Raw genomic sequence first — 17,002 nt, forward strand, 5'->3', positions numbered from 1 at the left:
TTATTGTATTACTGACCTCGAAGTATTAAAAAAGAGAGAGGGCGATTGGATGCTATATTCTTTCCTCTTCCTCGCTCCCCACACCTACCCTTAACACAGCAAAGCAAAGAGCTGTCCTGCGAGCTTCCACTCAGATGTGGGGAAGCCTTTTCAAAAACTAGTATGTACTTGGTAAAAGTTCCGAAGTCTGCCTCCAGTTCCAGAAAGGGTTACCAGTTTCCATGAAGAATTTGATTTAAACATACTTTTATATATCAAATATTTACAATGATTAAAACACTTTACAGAATACTAATGACAGTGTGTGTGTGGGAGGGAAGACATATGATTAGATTAGATAGATAAAATAGATTAGATAGATAAATAGATGATAGATAGATACATGATAGATAGATAGATAGATAGATAGATAGATAGATAGATAGATAGATAGATAGATAGATAGATAGATAGATAGATAGATGATAGACAGACAGATGGAACAAACGGACAGGCAGACAGACAGGGAGTCACCCAGAGCCCTGCATACACGCTCTCTTCCTTTCCTCATCAAACCAACTAAGACGAATCAAGAGGAAGGGGACTCAGGCCATCAAAATCTAGACAGAGACAGGCAAGAACAGGTGTGAGCAGTGAGAACCAGAGAGTAGGCTGGTGTGAAGGACCCCAGAAGAACAACTCAGAAGCACATTTGGAGTGTGCATCAGAGAATGTTTTCTACTACAATATGGGTAACCAAAGAAAAAGGTGGCAGTTCCTGGGTTCATTTCTAGGCCCTGGATTTTGAGGGAATCATGGACAAACTTGAAGAGACTATCCAGATGGTGGCATGTCATAAACCCTGCCCCAAGAAAAACAGTTGGACAGGGAAGACATGGATGTTTTCTTCACAGTCATCACATAGGCGCCCAAGACCTGTGAGACAGGCAGACAAGGATTTGCATCTCAGCTTGGCAGCTTTGTGATTTGGGACAAGTTCTTAACCCTTGTGAACAGCCGTTTTCTCATCTCTAAACTGAGCAGAATAGTACTTCCTGGTAGAGCTGACAAGAGAGTTACATAAGCTGATGCCTGTACAGCACTTAGCATGGATCATGGCACGTAGTAAGTTAAAAGAAAACCCAAAACATATATACATATGTGTGCGTCTCTGTATATGGGTATGTACATTGGCTTGTTTATTTTCTGTTTCACTCACTAGAATATTTGCTACGTAAAGGCAGGGACAACATGAAATTTACCATTCTATTCTCGGAGTCTAGAACAGACCTTGGCATATGAGGGTTCCATAAACATTGCTAACTCAATTAGTTAATCTAAGTAGATCAAATGGCACTTGGGTTGTCAGACAGTAGACTTCCCTTTAATATGATGTGCTACTCAGAAGCTACTAGTTAATAATGGAAAAAAGGAAACCACATCGCAGCATTTCTGTAGTATTGGGGTACCAGCTAACTTCTATACAATCATAGCCGTAGTCAAATTTATGTTCACGTCATAGTCTAATGAGGGCCTTCTGGGAGTACAGTCATTTAGCCGCCAAGTTTGATGATGGACAAATCCTCCATGTTCTTCAAAGTCCTGAAGTCATCTATCCTGAACATGGAGACAGAGCTTGGAGGACTGTGGGGGCCATTTTAGGAGACTCTGCTGGAAATGGCATACCTCATGGCCACCAACACCCCATTGCCCAGAATGTAATCCTGTGTCCCCAGGAAAGGAGAATTCGGCTGTGTTCCCAGGAGGAAATGTAACCGTATGAACTCTATCACAGTAGACCCATGGATGATCTCTAATCCTTAAAAATCCCTGAGAGATCAATACTCTGTCCCCATTCAGAGATTTAAAAAATGTGACCCTGAGGGAGGTGAGCTGCACAACCAAGATCACACAGCGAACGAGTATGTGACAAAGCCAGGGCTTCAGCCTGGCGCCCTGTGACTTTCCCTGCCATTCTGGGAATCAGAGCACCAATCATTTTGATGAGGCGAACTTCCTCATGATTTTGTCTCTGCTTACACATCAATGAAGAGTGCATATGGACCTCGGACTTGAATCTCTTTTAATGCCTTTGTTAACATACTGTGGTTCTTCTGAATAGTTCAGTCCTAATCACTGTCTCCTCTGATCTTACTAATCAATATTTCAAAATATAACAAAACTTTTTGTCATTATATTTTATAGAATTCTGTAATAACTGTTATTTTGTATATAAACATATACGTACAGTAAGTGCTTAAAATGGCACCTGTTATTATCATATTCAAAGATTTAAAGAATTTGACCTAAGCTAATAGAGGGAATAGTTAAATTATAGGCAATGTAATATTATACTGCCATTAAAAAGTTTTTGCCAGGCAGGGCACAGCTAAGCAGCTCTATTCCACCTTCGGACACTGAACTGGGCTGATCTCACTCACCTTTTCTCCTTTGTCACCAGCCAGGGGCTCAGCCTGCTTCTCGTTCCTCTCTGGTCTGCCTCCACCTCCAACATGCCCTGGAAGTCCCCTCTCCCCAGGCCTCTGTGGAATACAACACTGATCCCTTCTGCTCATAAAGTCAAGGCCTTTTTGAGGACGGGGTAAATACATTGACATGTTCAAAAGTAGAAAGTGGAATAAGGAGGTTCATATTGGCAAATCTTCCTCCCACTCCAAGTGCCCACCCCTCAGCCCCACCATTCCCACCTTGTGATACAAAAGGTGACATACTAGAGACACTGCTCGGCAGCTTGCTTTTCTCTCATAAGTTATCCTGAAGCTCTTCCCTGGCAGCACACAGAGAGGAAACTCATCGTTTCTGACCAGGGCTTAGTTTTCCAGTGGGCGAGGTACCTTGGTTTATTTAACTGGTCTCCTGTAGATGGAAGTTGTTTCTAATCTTTTGCTGTTACAAATCAGGTTACAGTTGGTGATCTCATGCATACCCATGCCGGTATCTCTGTAGGAGACATTCCTGAGGAGGGACTTCCAGCTCAAAGGGTAAATTTACTTGTAATGTTGGTATCGCCAGATTTCCCTTTGAAGGGTTATTGAGCATTCTGCACCCCTGCAGCAAATCATTAGGGAGGCCTTTGCTACCACCCTTTCTAAAATGGTAACCTCCCCACCTTCCCCCTTCATTTTCTCTCCCCTTGCCCTGTTGTATTTTTCCCCATGGCCTCTACTAATACTGATTGATTCATACACTGATTCTTTATGTGATCGTTGCATGTCTCCTCTGACTGGGATCCCCAGCCCCTAGAACAATGCCCAGGTATTTACTGGTCACAAGTGGTTGGACAGGAGAATTTTCAATTGTCTTTAATCTGGAGTGACAAGGAGCCTCTGAGTATCCTCGGGCCCTTTAGGACAGGTCCTTGTAACTGTTCGCACTGCACATGGGAGTTCGTAAGGTGTCTAGGCTCTAAATCAGCCAAGAACTTACACACAGCTTCAGTCCAGATAGAGATTTCCTGTTTCATGATTAGAGAACTCTCTAGAATTCCTGTGACTGTACCAACTTCAAAGAGTCTCCACACAGAAAGTGCAGACGTACCCTGTGAACTGTTGTAGCAATCCTGGTGATACTGTTTTTGACTCTTTAGGAAAAGGAAAATATAAATAAATGGGCCCTTTATGTCCATTAGTTTGAATTCATTTCACCTCCCCAATAACTAAAATAAGTAAAAATAACAATGCACGCAAAAAAAGTAATTTGGTTTGTTTGCTTTCAAAGAGCTATTGCAGCAGTTGTGTGATTTTACCGGCCCCACACACTGCCTCCTGACCCCCAGTCGAATTGTGTTAAGTACCTCCCAACCAGCTCATCCACCTTAGAAATATCGTTGGCATGCACCCCAAGGATACTTGTGCTCTTGTGCCCTCCTCCCGTCACTTCAGGGCTGAGCGGGGAGGGCTCCATCTGCGGACCACGGGTGTAACCATCGTGTGTCCTGGTCTGGGTCACAGATGCGTTGACTCTTAGAAGCCTGAAAGTAGCACTTTGTTCCAGAAAATTCCTCTTCCTGCTCTGATTAGATACTATGGACTCTCTCTCGCTTCTCCTAAAGAAACCTGTGAAAGAAAGGGTATTGCACTGAGCAGGTGGAAGGCTAGAACTTTCCAGACACTCAACTTGGCTAGATATATTCACCTGTTTTCTACTCCTGGTTTGGGTAACCAGGAAAAAAAAAAAACCCTGCAAAGTTCTCCTCAGTCAGGCATTTTCTGACCTAATTTGAGTTTGTGAACACATTCTCCTTTTCCTTTTCTATGATAAAGATAAGGAAGAGATAGAGGGAGTATGGGTAAGAAAGGTGGGCCTTGCTTTCCCTAGGCCTGACTGAACTTTAAAACTTCTCTACTAATTAAACAACATAGGGCTCCACACTTTGCTTAACCCTGGGGCTGGTCATCAGCCTTTGACCTCAGTCCTCCCCTCCTCCCCTGCCTCTCCCCCACCTTCACCTCTGGAACCTCAGTTAGATTGGGAGGAAAGAGCCAGTTTCCAGAGGGACTGCCTCAGACCACACTATCACCACTTGCCCAGCCCCGTGGAGGATTAGCGACCATGTTTTCCAATGGGATAGGAACTGTAGCTGCTGGAAAAAGGTAAGAGGGGTGAGCCTCCCCTTTCCGTGCCCTCAGTGGGTCTTCTGACCTCTGAAGGACTCAGGAAGGTGACCTTGACACCTTCGAGGAGACCAATCCCTCTCCCTGGTGGTTACAATCAAAGAACTTGTTTGGAGGACGTCATTCCCAGCACCCTCCCTCTCACCCGCCTTGGGGTCAGGCCTTTCCCTAAGCCACACCTTGGGTTCTTAGCTCAAGAAACGGGACGTCTTTCTTCCCTGTGTGAAGACACCGCGCCAGCCCTCACAGTCCAGGAGACCCTCCAAGGGGAACTCCGGGGCTTGGTCTATATCTGAAATGAGGGCAAATTTTAAACTGTGAGGACCTCCCGACACCCTTTTCGCTCCTCCTTCCCCTTGGTTGCCCCCCACTTCCCACCCCAAGGTCTTGGTGACCTTTGACTGACGAAAGGACTGCAGCCCTCTCCTCCCTCAACACTGCACACATCGCCTTGATCTGGGTTGCTGTAGGAAGCTAAAAGTGAGGCTATGGCTCGATTACCTTGGTTTTTCTTTGTGCTTAACAGAGCTCCCAGGGCCCACTCAGCCTCTACTTGTATTTCCAAATGTAGCTGAGGGACAAGATGGGAAAGAGTAGGCAGCAAGAGGAAGAGATGAATGACAAGATTCTGTCTCTGCTTCCTCACCCCGCCTTCCACAGCTCCCCAGTGCCTCCATTTCTCTCCCTCTTGAGGCCTGTGTTCTTCAAACGGCTACAGAGCTGGCTTCAGCTCACACACGAAGCCAAGTCCCCCCAGCTCTCACCAGCCAGCCCCACACTGGCCCAGCAGACCTCCTCAGCGAATCCTTTCTGCACTGCATGCCTGTCTTTTTCTGCCAGGGGAAGACTGAGAAGGCTTGGTCCTCACATACACACACCCTTCCCTAGACAGAGGGACCCAAGTCAGCCACAGGAAGCTCCTGACCCCGCTCCCCCCGCACCTGTCTTATCTACGGAATAGCACAAGAGTGTTTATCTCTTGGTTTGCTTACTTGGGTGTCACAATTCTCATGATCTCATGATCTCATTTTTTAAAAAGTGAAATTAGTTTCATTTACTTTTAGTGAACCCATGTTGGAAGCTATTACAATTTTCAAGCCACGGAAAAGGATGAGGCCTGAACTAAGGCAGAGAGAGGGCAAGGAAACAGAATCGATCAAATCTAGGCTCTGACTAAATGAGGGTGAGGGAGGAATCCGGGTGGCCCCCAGGGGTCTGGATTGGACTGCAGGGTGCAGGAGGGGCCCATCTGCTAAGTTGGAGGACATGGAAGGAGAAACAGGTATGTGGGGAAATTGGCAAGTTGAGCTTGGCTGTATTTCACCAAGGAATGTGTAGGACATCCAGGTGGAATTGTGCAGCCAACAATCGGTCTGGAGCTCAGCGGAAGGCTGGAGCTACTGTGATGAGGTCCTCCCCGCACAGATAGCGCCTCTGCCCCATTCATTCCTTCTCACCCCTCTTGTATCTGAAATCTCTCCACAGTATCAATCGAAATCCGTCCAACCCTAACACCCAGGGTAAAGTCCATCCATTTCTGAGGCCTCCCTAGGCAGCTCTGTAAACATGTCCTGCTACAACCCTCCCTCTTCACTGGGCACTGTTTTTCCTGTGTGCATACCCCGTGTCACAGCTGGAGGCTTTGCATTCTTTCTCCCAGCATGGGGCGTTGGGCACACAATACTTGAATAAGCATCAGTTGCTTCAATAGTTGATTCTAATTTCGACATGACTATGTCCAAGCAAGTGGAACTCTCCACTCACTAGGAATCCAGGACTGGACTCGTCCTGGGCTCTGTACTTTACAAAGTACAAGGCCACACTGGGTGGGCTGGCATCCTAAGCTTTCCTAGGCCAAGTCTGGACTGTGCAGTGGGGATAGGGGTCTCCCAGCCTAGCTTAACTCAGCTTTTTGTCCCCCTATAGGAGGGTATGTCTTCTCTCCTTGCTGCTCATTGGTTTCTGGGGCTGTGTGACCTGTCACTGGAGCCCCATAGAAGACATCTGCACTGCCAAGCCTCGGGACATTCCTGTGAATCCCATGTGCATTTACCGCTCCTCAGAGAAGAAGGCAACTGAGGACGAGGGCTCAGACCAGAAGGTCCCTGAGGCCACCAACCGGCGGGTCTGGGAACTGTCCAAGGCCAATTCCAACTTTGCCACCACCTTCTATCAGCACCTGGCAGATTCCAAGAATGATAATGACAACATTTTCTTGTCACCCTTGAGCATCTCCACAGCTTTTGCAATGACCAAGCTGGGTGCCTGTAACAACACCCTCAAACAGCTGATGGAGGTACAGTCCACAGCCCTTCTGCCCAGCGTCCTTACTATGTATTGGCCTGGAGCCCTTTAGAGACTTTAGGTCGTATCCCAGTCTCCTTGTGTTTCTTTTTCCCTTTCTCCTTCCTACCCTTTATTCTTCTTTTATCCATGTATTCATTTAGAAAGCATGAGCGGAACATTTATGTTGTGCCAGGCACTGTACTTGAAGGAGGTCACACCAGAGGTGGCACTCGGTCTGGGGCTGACGGCACGGTGCTCACCACCATGTTAGCCAGGATGTCCCATTAGACCCACTAGCATTTTCTTTTGGCTTCCACAGGTTTTTAAATTTGATACCATCTCCGAGAAAACATCTGATCAGATCCACTTTTTCTTTGCCAAACTGAACTGCCGACTCTATCGAAAAGCCAACAAATCCTCCCAGTTGGTATCAGCCAACCGCCTTTTCGGAGACAAATCCCTTACCTTCAATGAGACCTACCAGGACATCAGTGAAGTGGTGTACGGAGCCAAGCTCCAGCCCCTAGACTTCAAGGTGAGTTGCAGACGTCATCCCTGACCTCAGAATTCTTCCTTTCCACTTAGAGATTGAGGAGATAGAGAAGCAGGATCCAAATTACCACTGCTATGCAAGTCAAAGGCAGGTGTCGGGGTGACTGTAAGTTAGATCCCCGGGAATACTTACTCTTGCTGGAAACCAGAAAAGTCAGTAGTATCTATGGATTGGTGTGGCTGCTCCGAAAAAGTTGTCCAAGTAATAAGTTCCTCACATACATACCAAAGGATATTCTGGAAATTCCCGTCCTACAAGATACCTCATTTTATTCAATTTTCAAAGGTTACCGTGGTCAAATAAAATTGGTTATATTCTCCTCTTTGGAGATCCCTGAAGCACCTGAACCTGTTAAGTGTTCTGAGGGATTCTGGAATAAAGGAATCTATTGACTTGATTCAATCAGCATTTCTGAGACATTTGGACCACGTGGGCATCCCTCCTGCCCACTCCCCCACCCCATCACTCATTAGCTTCCCATAGAGCATGTTTTGGAAACCTAAACTGTCGTGAATTCATGTCACTATACTAGGTATGTGAGGTTTCCCCAATCTGGGTTAGAGTGATGGCTTAAACCAAATGGGTGAAAGGGCCGAGGGATGATGAATAAAATAAAATGCTGCATGGGGAAATAGAGAAGACGACTGAATAGCACAGGTGAATAGGTTTGTTTCCTGTTCTCCTCAGGAAAATGCAGAGTCGTCCAGAGGGACCATCAACCAATGGATATCCAATAAGACGGAAGGGCGTATCACTGACGTCATTCCCCCGAATGCTATTAACGAGCTCACCGTCCTGGTGCTGGTCAATACCATTTACTTCAAGGTACTGCTCAGAGTGCTCCTACAGAGACCCCAGGGTGACTTCTTGCCCCCCAGCTCCCCCTCTTTCACTCTGTCGGGAACGTGTGGGTAGATCACTTCTGAAAAATGGTACATGCATGGTCTGGGCAGAAATAGAAATTTGCTAAGATACTAGAACCATGCCTAGGGCTGTGGCTGCTGGGCTGAGGTCCAGGGGATACTACCGTGTTTCCCCGAAAATAAGACCTAGCCGGACCATCAGCTCTAATGCTCTTTTGGAGTAAAAATTTATAAAAGACCCAGTCTTATATTAAAGTAAGACCAGGTCTTATATTAAGACTGGGTCTTCATAGTAATTAATATAACATAACATGATATAATATAACGTAATATAACATAACATAATATAACATAACATAACATAATGTAACATAACATAACATAATATAACAATATAACATAATATAACATAATATAATATAATACTGGGTCTTATATTAATTTTTGCTCCGAAAGATGCATTAGGGCTGATGGTCCAGCTAAGTCTTATTTTCAGGGAAACACAGTAGCAATGTTTCTGGGCCCAAGGCAGTGTCCAGCCTCACAACCCAGCATGCCCTGCAGCAAGGCATGAGCAGTGATGAATTCTCATCATCTCTGTGTGACAATTCTGCTGTCCAGTTAACTCCATTTTGAAATCTGGAACAAGATGACTGAGTCTATCAACAACCCTCAGTGATGAGATTTTCTCCATCCCCTGGAGCAGCTTCTGCAGTGACTCAAAGTGACTTCAGGCCCTTGCCTGAAGCTTCCGAACCGCCAGGTTCCAGGCTAACCTCAAACATCGCAGGGACCCTGTAATTTGATCATGTAGATGGCCTTGTCTTTCTCAGAGTCAAGAATTCTAAAGACTGTTCCAAGTTGATTACAATCAGGAAGGAAGATGAGGGAGAGGGTGCAGGGAACACACAGCTCATGGACACTCGGATTAAGGCAGGTGGAATGGTGGCACACTTGCCCCTCCGGGATCGTGCTCCATATGCAGTGCCCCCTCCCCCTCAGGGCCCAGGAGGTTAGCCAGTCACTGCTGTGGCCAACCACTCTGCCATTCGGGGTGTTCCTCTACCCAAAAGTGGAGTAGGCTGTGTTTCCACTGTGTGCATCGCCCTTTACAGTTTACAGAACACTTTGCCATTTATTAGCCCTCCTGATCTTCCTAACATCACACAGGAGACCTTGGGCCCCTCCGACAGGTTCCTTAGTTTAAATCCAGACTCTTCCATTTCTGACTGCGTGAACTTGGACTAGTTACCTGAGACCTTTCTATGTCCCACTTTCTGCATTTATAAAGTGGTGATAATTAATAACACACCTACTGAGGGGAATGACTAAGCTAGCACGGGGAGCATGCTCAGAGCGGTGCCTGGCACAGCAAACGCCCTACAAATACTGGTAACCACCAGCTCCTAATTTTACAGATGAAGACCCCCCTCTGAAAGAGTTCAATGACTTGTCCCCAAATCAAAGAGCTAGAAGATGACAAGGAATGGAAATGACAACAACCGAAATTCAAAGGAGTGTCTCTATCCCTTCCCTCTCTAAACAGGAACTTGGCCAGGACTCACCTCTGCCTGGCAGAGGACACCTTGGGTTATTATCTGTGTGTGGCCTGTATTCACGGGGCAGAGCCCAGCGTTTTGGAGGAGGAGGCTGATGGGAGGCAAAAAGCAAGAGGCAATTAGATTTCAACTCAAGAAGAGACTTGTGAAAGGCCAATAGGTTGTTATTGGTTTTAGTTTTAGTTTTTCTCGTTATACAAGCAAATAGTCACTGCTAAAAAGCTGGAAAATACAGGAAAGGTCCCAGAAAGAAAACTCAGGATTCTATCACTCTGACACAGTCATTGCTCACCTTTTCACGCATATCCCTCTAGTCTCTTTTCCTGATAATTCTATTTACTGGTTAACGTAATAAAAGAATGTGAACATGCCCATATCAGTCTTCTCCTAGGGATGGTTTTGTGATTCTCCCACCTGGTGTTTTCCTCCAGGGCCTGTGGAAGTCGAAGTTCAGCCCCGAGAACACAAGGAAGGAACTTTTTTATAAGGCTGATGGGGAGTCGTGCTCCACATCCATGATGTTCCAGGAAGGCAAGTTTCGCTACCGGCGCGTGGCGGAAGGCACCCAGGTGCTCGAGTTGCCCTTCAAGGGTGACGACATCACCATGGTGCTCATTCTGCCCAAGCCTGACAAGAGCCTGGCCAAGGTGGAGCAGGAGCTGACGCCGGAGGTGCTGCAGGAGTGGCTGGACGAGCTGGCGGAGACGCTGCTGGTGGTCCACATGCCGCGCTTCCGCATCGAGGACAGCTTCAGCGTGAAGGACCAGCTGCATGACATGGGCCTGGTGGACCTGTTTGACCCCGACAAGGCCAAGCTCCCGGGTTAGTCGAGGAAGGCCTTTCCTCCTCTCTCTACCCCCACAGCGGTCTGACCAAAGGTGGAAGAGTCGGAGAAAGGAAAAAAGAGCAACCAGTCAGGACACCTGGCTGCTAAGCCCAGTTTTACTACTAACTCAGGGAAATCTCTCTTCCTCTCGAGGTTTCCGTTTTCTCTTCTGGAAAAGGGGGTTAGCTCTTGAATCTCCCTGGGCTCTGCCGGCATGGGAACCCTTTGAGTCTGTCACTGATAGAGGAGATGGGACCTGGTAGAGAAGAACTTGAAAAGGCGTCGGAATTCACCCTACAGACAGGATTAAGAAGAGCTGGGGACGTCTGGGTCCCACAAGACAGTCAGTGCTGCCATTTAATAGCCCCTCACCTGATCTTCCAAAGGGCTTGTGTGTTTTCCTTATGGTCACTTAGACAGATACAGCCAAACTCTTCCCAGTTGTGATACTTCAGTAATGGTGTTCAGTTGGCTCGGTTCTTCCAACCCACCATCCTTTAAAAATATAAACTAAAATATCTCTTTTTTAACAAGAACTTTACATTGTTAAGTAATTGGATTTACCTTTAACGGGCTGTCCTTTAAGATGGGTCTGAAAACCAATCCCGCTCTTAAAAAATGTTGCCAGACTGGAAAGAAAGACATTCCTACTCGGTGGAATTTTTCTTTAAGAACAGAATCCCCTGACCCCCCACTCCCACCTAACAGCTGAAGTATGAGATTAATTCCCAGGAGGCAGGCTGAATAAGCCCAAAGTACTTTATTGTTTTCAACACGTTAATTGTATCGGGGGTATAGTTAGGTGAGGGTCCAGGATTTCTTCCAGTTTTTCAAAAACGCCCAAAGGACCTCTGAACTAGAATTGAATTCCCTTCTGCAGGTTGAAGCCAACTGTCACCTCACCGAGTCTTCTCTGGCTTTCCCTCTAGGTATTGTTGCAGGAGGCCGGGACGACCTGTATGTCTCAGATGCATTCCATAAGGCATTTCTTGAGGTGAGTACACGTCCTTTGGCTCTTTCTTCTTCGGCTGTTTTTTTATTCCCATCCTGCTTTATTTTGTTATTCATACATTGATATCTCATGTGATTTGTCACTTGGGAGTTCTTGCTCTATTCATTCTCATGATATAGACAGCAGATGTGTGAACAGCAGGAGACGACTGTGGAAAAGCCATGTGTCCAGTGTCCCGGCCCCAAAACTGTAGCCACTCCTCGGTGAGGCCTGCTACAATACGGCCGGGCCCTGAAGTCCTCGGGGTCGAATTGGTCCCCCCTTCCTCGCACTACCGCTCCAGAAGCAGGTCAAATAGGCACACAGTCAGGGGAAGGTGACACAGGAAAAGGAGCCAGCAAAGGCCCGTTACAAGGTATTCAGAGGAAGAGAATCAGGAGAGTACGAGCCTGTGGGAACCCAGGGAGAAGTTTTAAGACGGTGGAAAGCATCTGTTAAGGAGACTGAAATGTTGTGACCATGGCTTACTTCTCCCTGAGGAATCTGAACAGCATAGTGGAGGCACATGCCAAATTATATGGTTGGAGAGCAAGTGGACGGTAAGGAGGCCCTGGAGAGTGCGGAGCATGTCCTGAACTGGGCTCCAGGGAACGACAGCTCTAGACTACCCTGCAGATAACAGAAAGTTAGATGGGGAAATCAGTGTACGCCCTCTTCTTGGGAAATTAACAAGAATTAATGCACGCTGGCAGGTTGAAGTCTGAGAAGTTCCACAGTGAAGAAAGCACTTCAGTATTTGTTGTCAAGCTGGTATTGCTCCAACTAGGGTGCCACGGACCCCTTTACTACAGTAACAGCTGTGTACAGCCTGCAGAACTTCCGGTTCTCAAATACCAGTAGCATTAGTTACTTGGGGGCTTGACTCTTGTCAAGTCCAAGATGAGGCCTGAGAATCTAGATATATTTTCAAAGCTCCTCCAGTGGTTTTTTTGATGCACAAGCAGGTTGTGTAGACTGTTCCTTGGGGAACCAGGCTCTGGGAGAAATGAGATGGGCCCATGTTAGAAAAGGTCACAGGGTTGAGGAAATCACAAAGAAGGAAGGCTGTAGTCAGAAAGAATGGTTCCAAAGCCCAGTGCCAGTAAATATAGTCACAGGGTCCAAGCTTGGTGGGAAATACGTAGTTAGGAGGAAAGTGGAGGTATTAAGGGAAAGGAGGACAAGATTAATTGTAATGGGAGTGAGAAAATGTGACAGCCTGAAAAACAAGTTCTAGTCCGACAGGAGGATAATGGATCCTTGTGCTGAGAAATGGCAGGTTTGCGGTGTAGCCATGGGACTGGTTTGCTTAGGTAGACTTTAAGGTAACACTCATTGGGTTTGATGAGATGAAAGAAATGGGAGGTTAGGGTGTCTACTGGGTCTCCTACCGAGGCATTTTAATTGTCTTGGTCAAATGATAGCAGGCGTTGGGGCTATGAGCTAGGTGTCAAAATCCTTAATGTGGATATGTAATGCATAGGACAGTCAATAGATGTCAGATCTGCAGGACAACAGTGAAAGGAGAGGGATGTAACTTAAGATATTGAGATCATAACAAGGGATCTTACATGTACTAAATTAATGGTTTCGGAAGTAAAAACAATACTACTGTCACCCTCTTCCACTTAGAAAGACTTCAAGGGAAGATGCACACTCAGGGTATCAACTATGATTGAAAATCCTCTTCTCAGGACCCCAAATAGAGGTCATCAACTCAGACATCCTGGAAGGCGTTGAGTTACTATTAGGGAGAAGCAAAGGTCTGGATTCATTTTATCCACCTGAGCCCACTAAATAATGACACCAGGTTTCTCTGTGGCTTAGAACAAAGTTGTTTTCCTTGAAAACCTTGGGAACCCAATACATAGGACCCCAACTGATTGTAGATCTCCTGGGAAGTCATTAAAAACCAGAATCTGATTTGAATAAAAGGATCCTGGTCTTATAAAAGCTCCAGTCTGCTTTAAATTTAGTCCTAGAATGATCATAAAATAGGTAGTATGGGAAGATGGGGGAGGAGGGGAAGGAAGGAGAGAGGAAGAGCGAGAAGGAGGGAGAGTGCACCATCAATCAGTTCCACAGAGCTCAGGGATCTGAGGTGCTTTCTTTCATTAAGAAGCAGGGACAGAGTTTTCATGATATTCTGGGTCCCCAAGTACAATTTCCTGAAGGAGTCTCCCTCTAGACCCATGACGGTTCTGCTTATCAGCAAGTTCAGATACCACTGTTTCAGTCTATTACTCCAGGAAACACTCATCTCATGCAGCCAGTGCACCTGAGTGGCTGCTTGGGGTAGTTTTATCTGGGATGTTCATGCTCTGAAAGCGATACTATTGCAGCTAGAGCTCTGATCTTGAGTCAAAATCTATTTTAGCATCAAGTACAAGATAATCCTCTTGTAACACCACGTCCGATGGTGCCAGCCAGAAATGTGACACCGTTGCATAGGTCCAGATTTCTGGTTCAGCAGTTATCTGAATGGAACTTATTATTCGAACACAAGTGCTTACATCAGTATTCATGGGATGGAAGAATGAGTAAAAGTAGGGTTCCAGAGGGAACCCGACCTGATCCAAATGTATCTTCTACTGGGTAACAAATAGCATTTTGAGGGATTGTTGTGTCTTTGGATGATCTGCCTGCATAAGGCAGCAGTTTGTTTCCTGTCTGACCCGCAGGTAAATGAGGAAGGCAGTGAAGCAGCAGCCAGCACCGCCATCGTGATTGCCGGCCGTTCGCTGAACCCCAACAGGGTCACCTTCAAGGCCAACAGGCCCTTCCTGGTTCTTATAAGGGAAGTCGCTCTGAACACTATTATCTTCATGGGCAGAGTAGCCAACCCTTGTGTTAACTAAAGTGTTATTCTCTGCACCTCTTCTTATTTTGGTTTGTCAATAGAGGTAAAAATAAATACAATTACTCCCATCTCACAATTATGAATGGACATTGCCACCTGGAATGAAGACAAGGAAGGGAGAAAATCATGGTGATGCTACTGGCATTTGGTAAAACGATGCTTTCAATTGCTCTCTACCAGTGAGCACACGTGGGTCAAGAACGTGAAGGAGGGAGACATGTCACTGCATCGTCATGCGAGGGCCAGGGGGAGGAGCTTGAAATCTTGGCAGTCCTGTCACAGTAAAAGAATCCAACAATTTAAAACAAATTAATCTCTATGTACAGAAAAGACAGAGATTCAAATCTGAGTATTAAACCATTTAATTCTCAGACCACTCACATGCATAATGTTCTTTTACACAGTGTTAAAATAAAGAGGAAAATGTATTTTTATACAAACAGAATTTCAAGTATACATTAATAGACTTTTCAGGTTACTAACCAAGTTGCTAAGATTTCATTCACATTGTTCTTAAAGCTGTTCAACAAGAAAGCTTTTGCTAAGCTGCTTTAAATATGTTTATATAAACCCTTATCTTCACTCTTTCTCTGACTCTCCCTCCCCCAACCCCAGTCTCTGCCCACCCTCCTGCCCGCCCCCCTCCCCCGACACACAGGGCTGGGGCTCTAGGAGACATGCAACCCCCCTCCCCCCAAGAAGTATTGGCTTGTCATCAGGGGAAGGACAGAACCTCCAGGAGGAGAGGCCGAGAACACCTGTCAAATCAAGGGTGAGAACCAATCTGATACTTAAAAATAACATAAATCAGGCTCACATCTTATGTAGCCTTTGTGTTTTCATTGACTTTTTAGCAACAAAAAACTCAGCCTCCCACAAAACAACCCAGAAGTTTCTGACAATTTGATAGCTGAGAAAGTCAATATTGGGTATTTTCTTCAGTGAAACTTCTCAAATCGGAGTCGGCATTTTGAACTTTTTCATAAGGTTGTTTTTTTCCCCCTTTGGCAAGGTTTGGGGGCAGCTTAAAAATGGATGTTATTATTTGTGTGTTTACATTAAGGTGTTTGGTTAATTTCACAGGATCTGGCAAGAGTTCTCCCTCCTCACTCTCCTCCTGAAGTAATCTGGCTTTTAGGGCCAGGAACAGCCACTCTCCTTAGGAATTAAAGTGCATTTTTTTTTTTTTTCAGTAAAAGGGGGTGAGGGGAAGTGTGGTTTACACTTAAGTGATAATGATTAAAAGAAGGTGGGGAGAGAGCAAGTCCTATTCCTATATATAGGTATTTATAATTAAGGTCCTAATAAAAACAGATATTCTCTAAGGAAATAAGATTCACAAACGCAGCCCAGCACCCCACGGGAGAGGGCGAGCCTGGCTCACTGACTCTTCTGAGGCATTTTTCAGCGATTTGGAGTAATCACTGCAGATGAAAGACACAAAGCTTCAATGTTAGTTTTTTCAAAGGGAAAAAACAGACTGGTAGGTTCTTATAGTTAAAAACTCTCATTCCCTTTCAGGGATCACAACATTTTAGAAATTGATTGTCTGTTTTAACATGAATCCTTGATTAGCAAGTTGTGGGAAAATGTTAGGTAAGTTTGTCGCTTACAAGCATTATGGTAGCTTTTAAATGTCAGGCAGAGGGGGCATCGCTGAGCCTTGCTATCAATCCCTATCAGCCGAGGGGAAGTGAATCCCCCCATAATCTCTTTATTTGGTAGCTACCACCGACTGTTTCCTTTAAATGCTTTAATGTTTCTTGGACAAACCCCAGAGTTTTCCAAAGAGAAGTCAATGCTACATTATAAGCTATGCGAAGAAGTGACGGGCTCAAGATGGCTCAAGATGCGGAGGGGGGCAAATTGACCTGGATTCTGACCTTTGAGTCCAGTGTGATCTGCTTTTCACAGTGACCAGTGGGAAGGCACAGCGCCAGGGACAGGTAGGTGGGGGACAGCTGTCACCCACCCTATAAGCACCATAGAGAACACTTGACAGATTTCTCCCAGACCATGTCCATCTGAAGGAAACCGAGTTTCGGCCGCATGACTCTGTCTTTGAACCCTCAGCCTTCTCTTCTCCTCCCAGAGGCAGAGCTCGAGTGGGTCCTACCCTGAAATCAGGAGGAGCTGATTCTAGTGCTCTTCCAATGCACTTCTCCCTTTACTCGCTTATGCCAACATGCCAAAAACTGAGAGTTCTGATTTTAAGATTCCTAAAGAAGCCATTGGGTCCTGACTGAACTGGCAGATCTATTTAAGTCCTGCTATTAGATCACAACATGATGGAACGGGCTAAAACTGTGAACACAGACCATGACAGATGAAAAGTCAATGAATGGAGACAGAACACACTGCTTCTGCCTACAGTTGGGGAATGTTCATCTTTTGCTGAGAGTAGGGGGGTTGGGCAGGGTGGTGAAACTGTGTAATCAGGCTAGCATTTGT

At 45.8% G+C, this 17,002-nt stretch overlaps 1 protein-coding gene across 2 annotated transcripts; it reads left to right on the plus strand.

Annotated features, from left to right (window-relative positions):
• Positions 1 to 1,783: 1,783 nt before the first annotated feature.
• Positions 1,784 to 15,373, plus strand: SERPINC1 (serpin family C member 1). 2 transcript variants are annotated; one of them, XM_081025355.1, is made up of 8 exons: positions 1,784 to 2,581; positions 2,901 to 2,981; positions 6,540 to 6,909; positions 7,219 to 7,434; positions 8,140 to 8,277; positions 10,306 to 10,696; positions 11,630 to 11,694; positions 14,373 to 15,373. In XM_081025355.1, exons 3-8 carry the CDS (start codon positions 6,655 to 6,657, stop codon positions 14,547 to 14,549), a joined length of 1,242 nt encoding a protein of 413 aa, XP_080881481.1. In that variant the 5' UTR covers positions 1,784 to 2,581; positions 2,901 to 2,981; positions 6,540 to 6,654; the 3' UTR covers positions 14,550 to 15,373. The 2 variants fall into 2 exon arrangements, with proteins under 2 accessions (XP_080881481.1, XP_080881480.1); XM_081025354.1 differs by lacking the exons at positions 1,784 to 2,581; positions 2,901 to 2,981 and adding an exon at positions 4,291 to 4,592.
• The last annotated feature ends 1,629 nt before the right edge of the window (positions 15,374 to 17,002 follow it).

This window comes from Rhinolophus hipposideros (assembly GCF_964194185.1).
Source record: "Rhinolophus hipposideros genome assembly, chromosome: 19".
NCBI classification, from domain to species: Eukaryota; Metazoa; Chordata; class Mammalia; order Chiroptera; family Rhinolophidae; genus Rhinolophus; species Rhinolophus hipposideros.

Bases quoted from the DNA above. Each gene is read 5' to 3' on its own strand.
- SERPINC1 (XM_081025354.1), top strand. From the start codon at position 4,552: ATGTTTTCCAATGGGATAGGAACTGTAGCTGCTGGAAAAAG. The intron at 6,910-7,218 runs GTACAGTCCACA...TGGCTTCCACAG, and splicing joins CCCTCAAACAGCTGATGGAG to GTTTTTAAATTTGATACCAT. The intron at 10,697-11,629 runs GTTAGTCGAGGA...CTTTCCCTCTAG, and splicing joins CGACAAGGCCAAGCTCCCGG to GTATTGTTGCAGGAGGCCGG.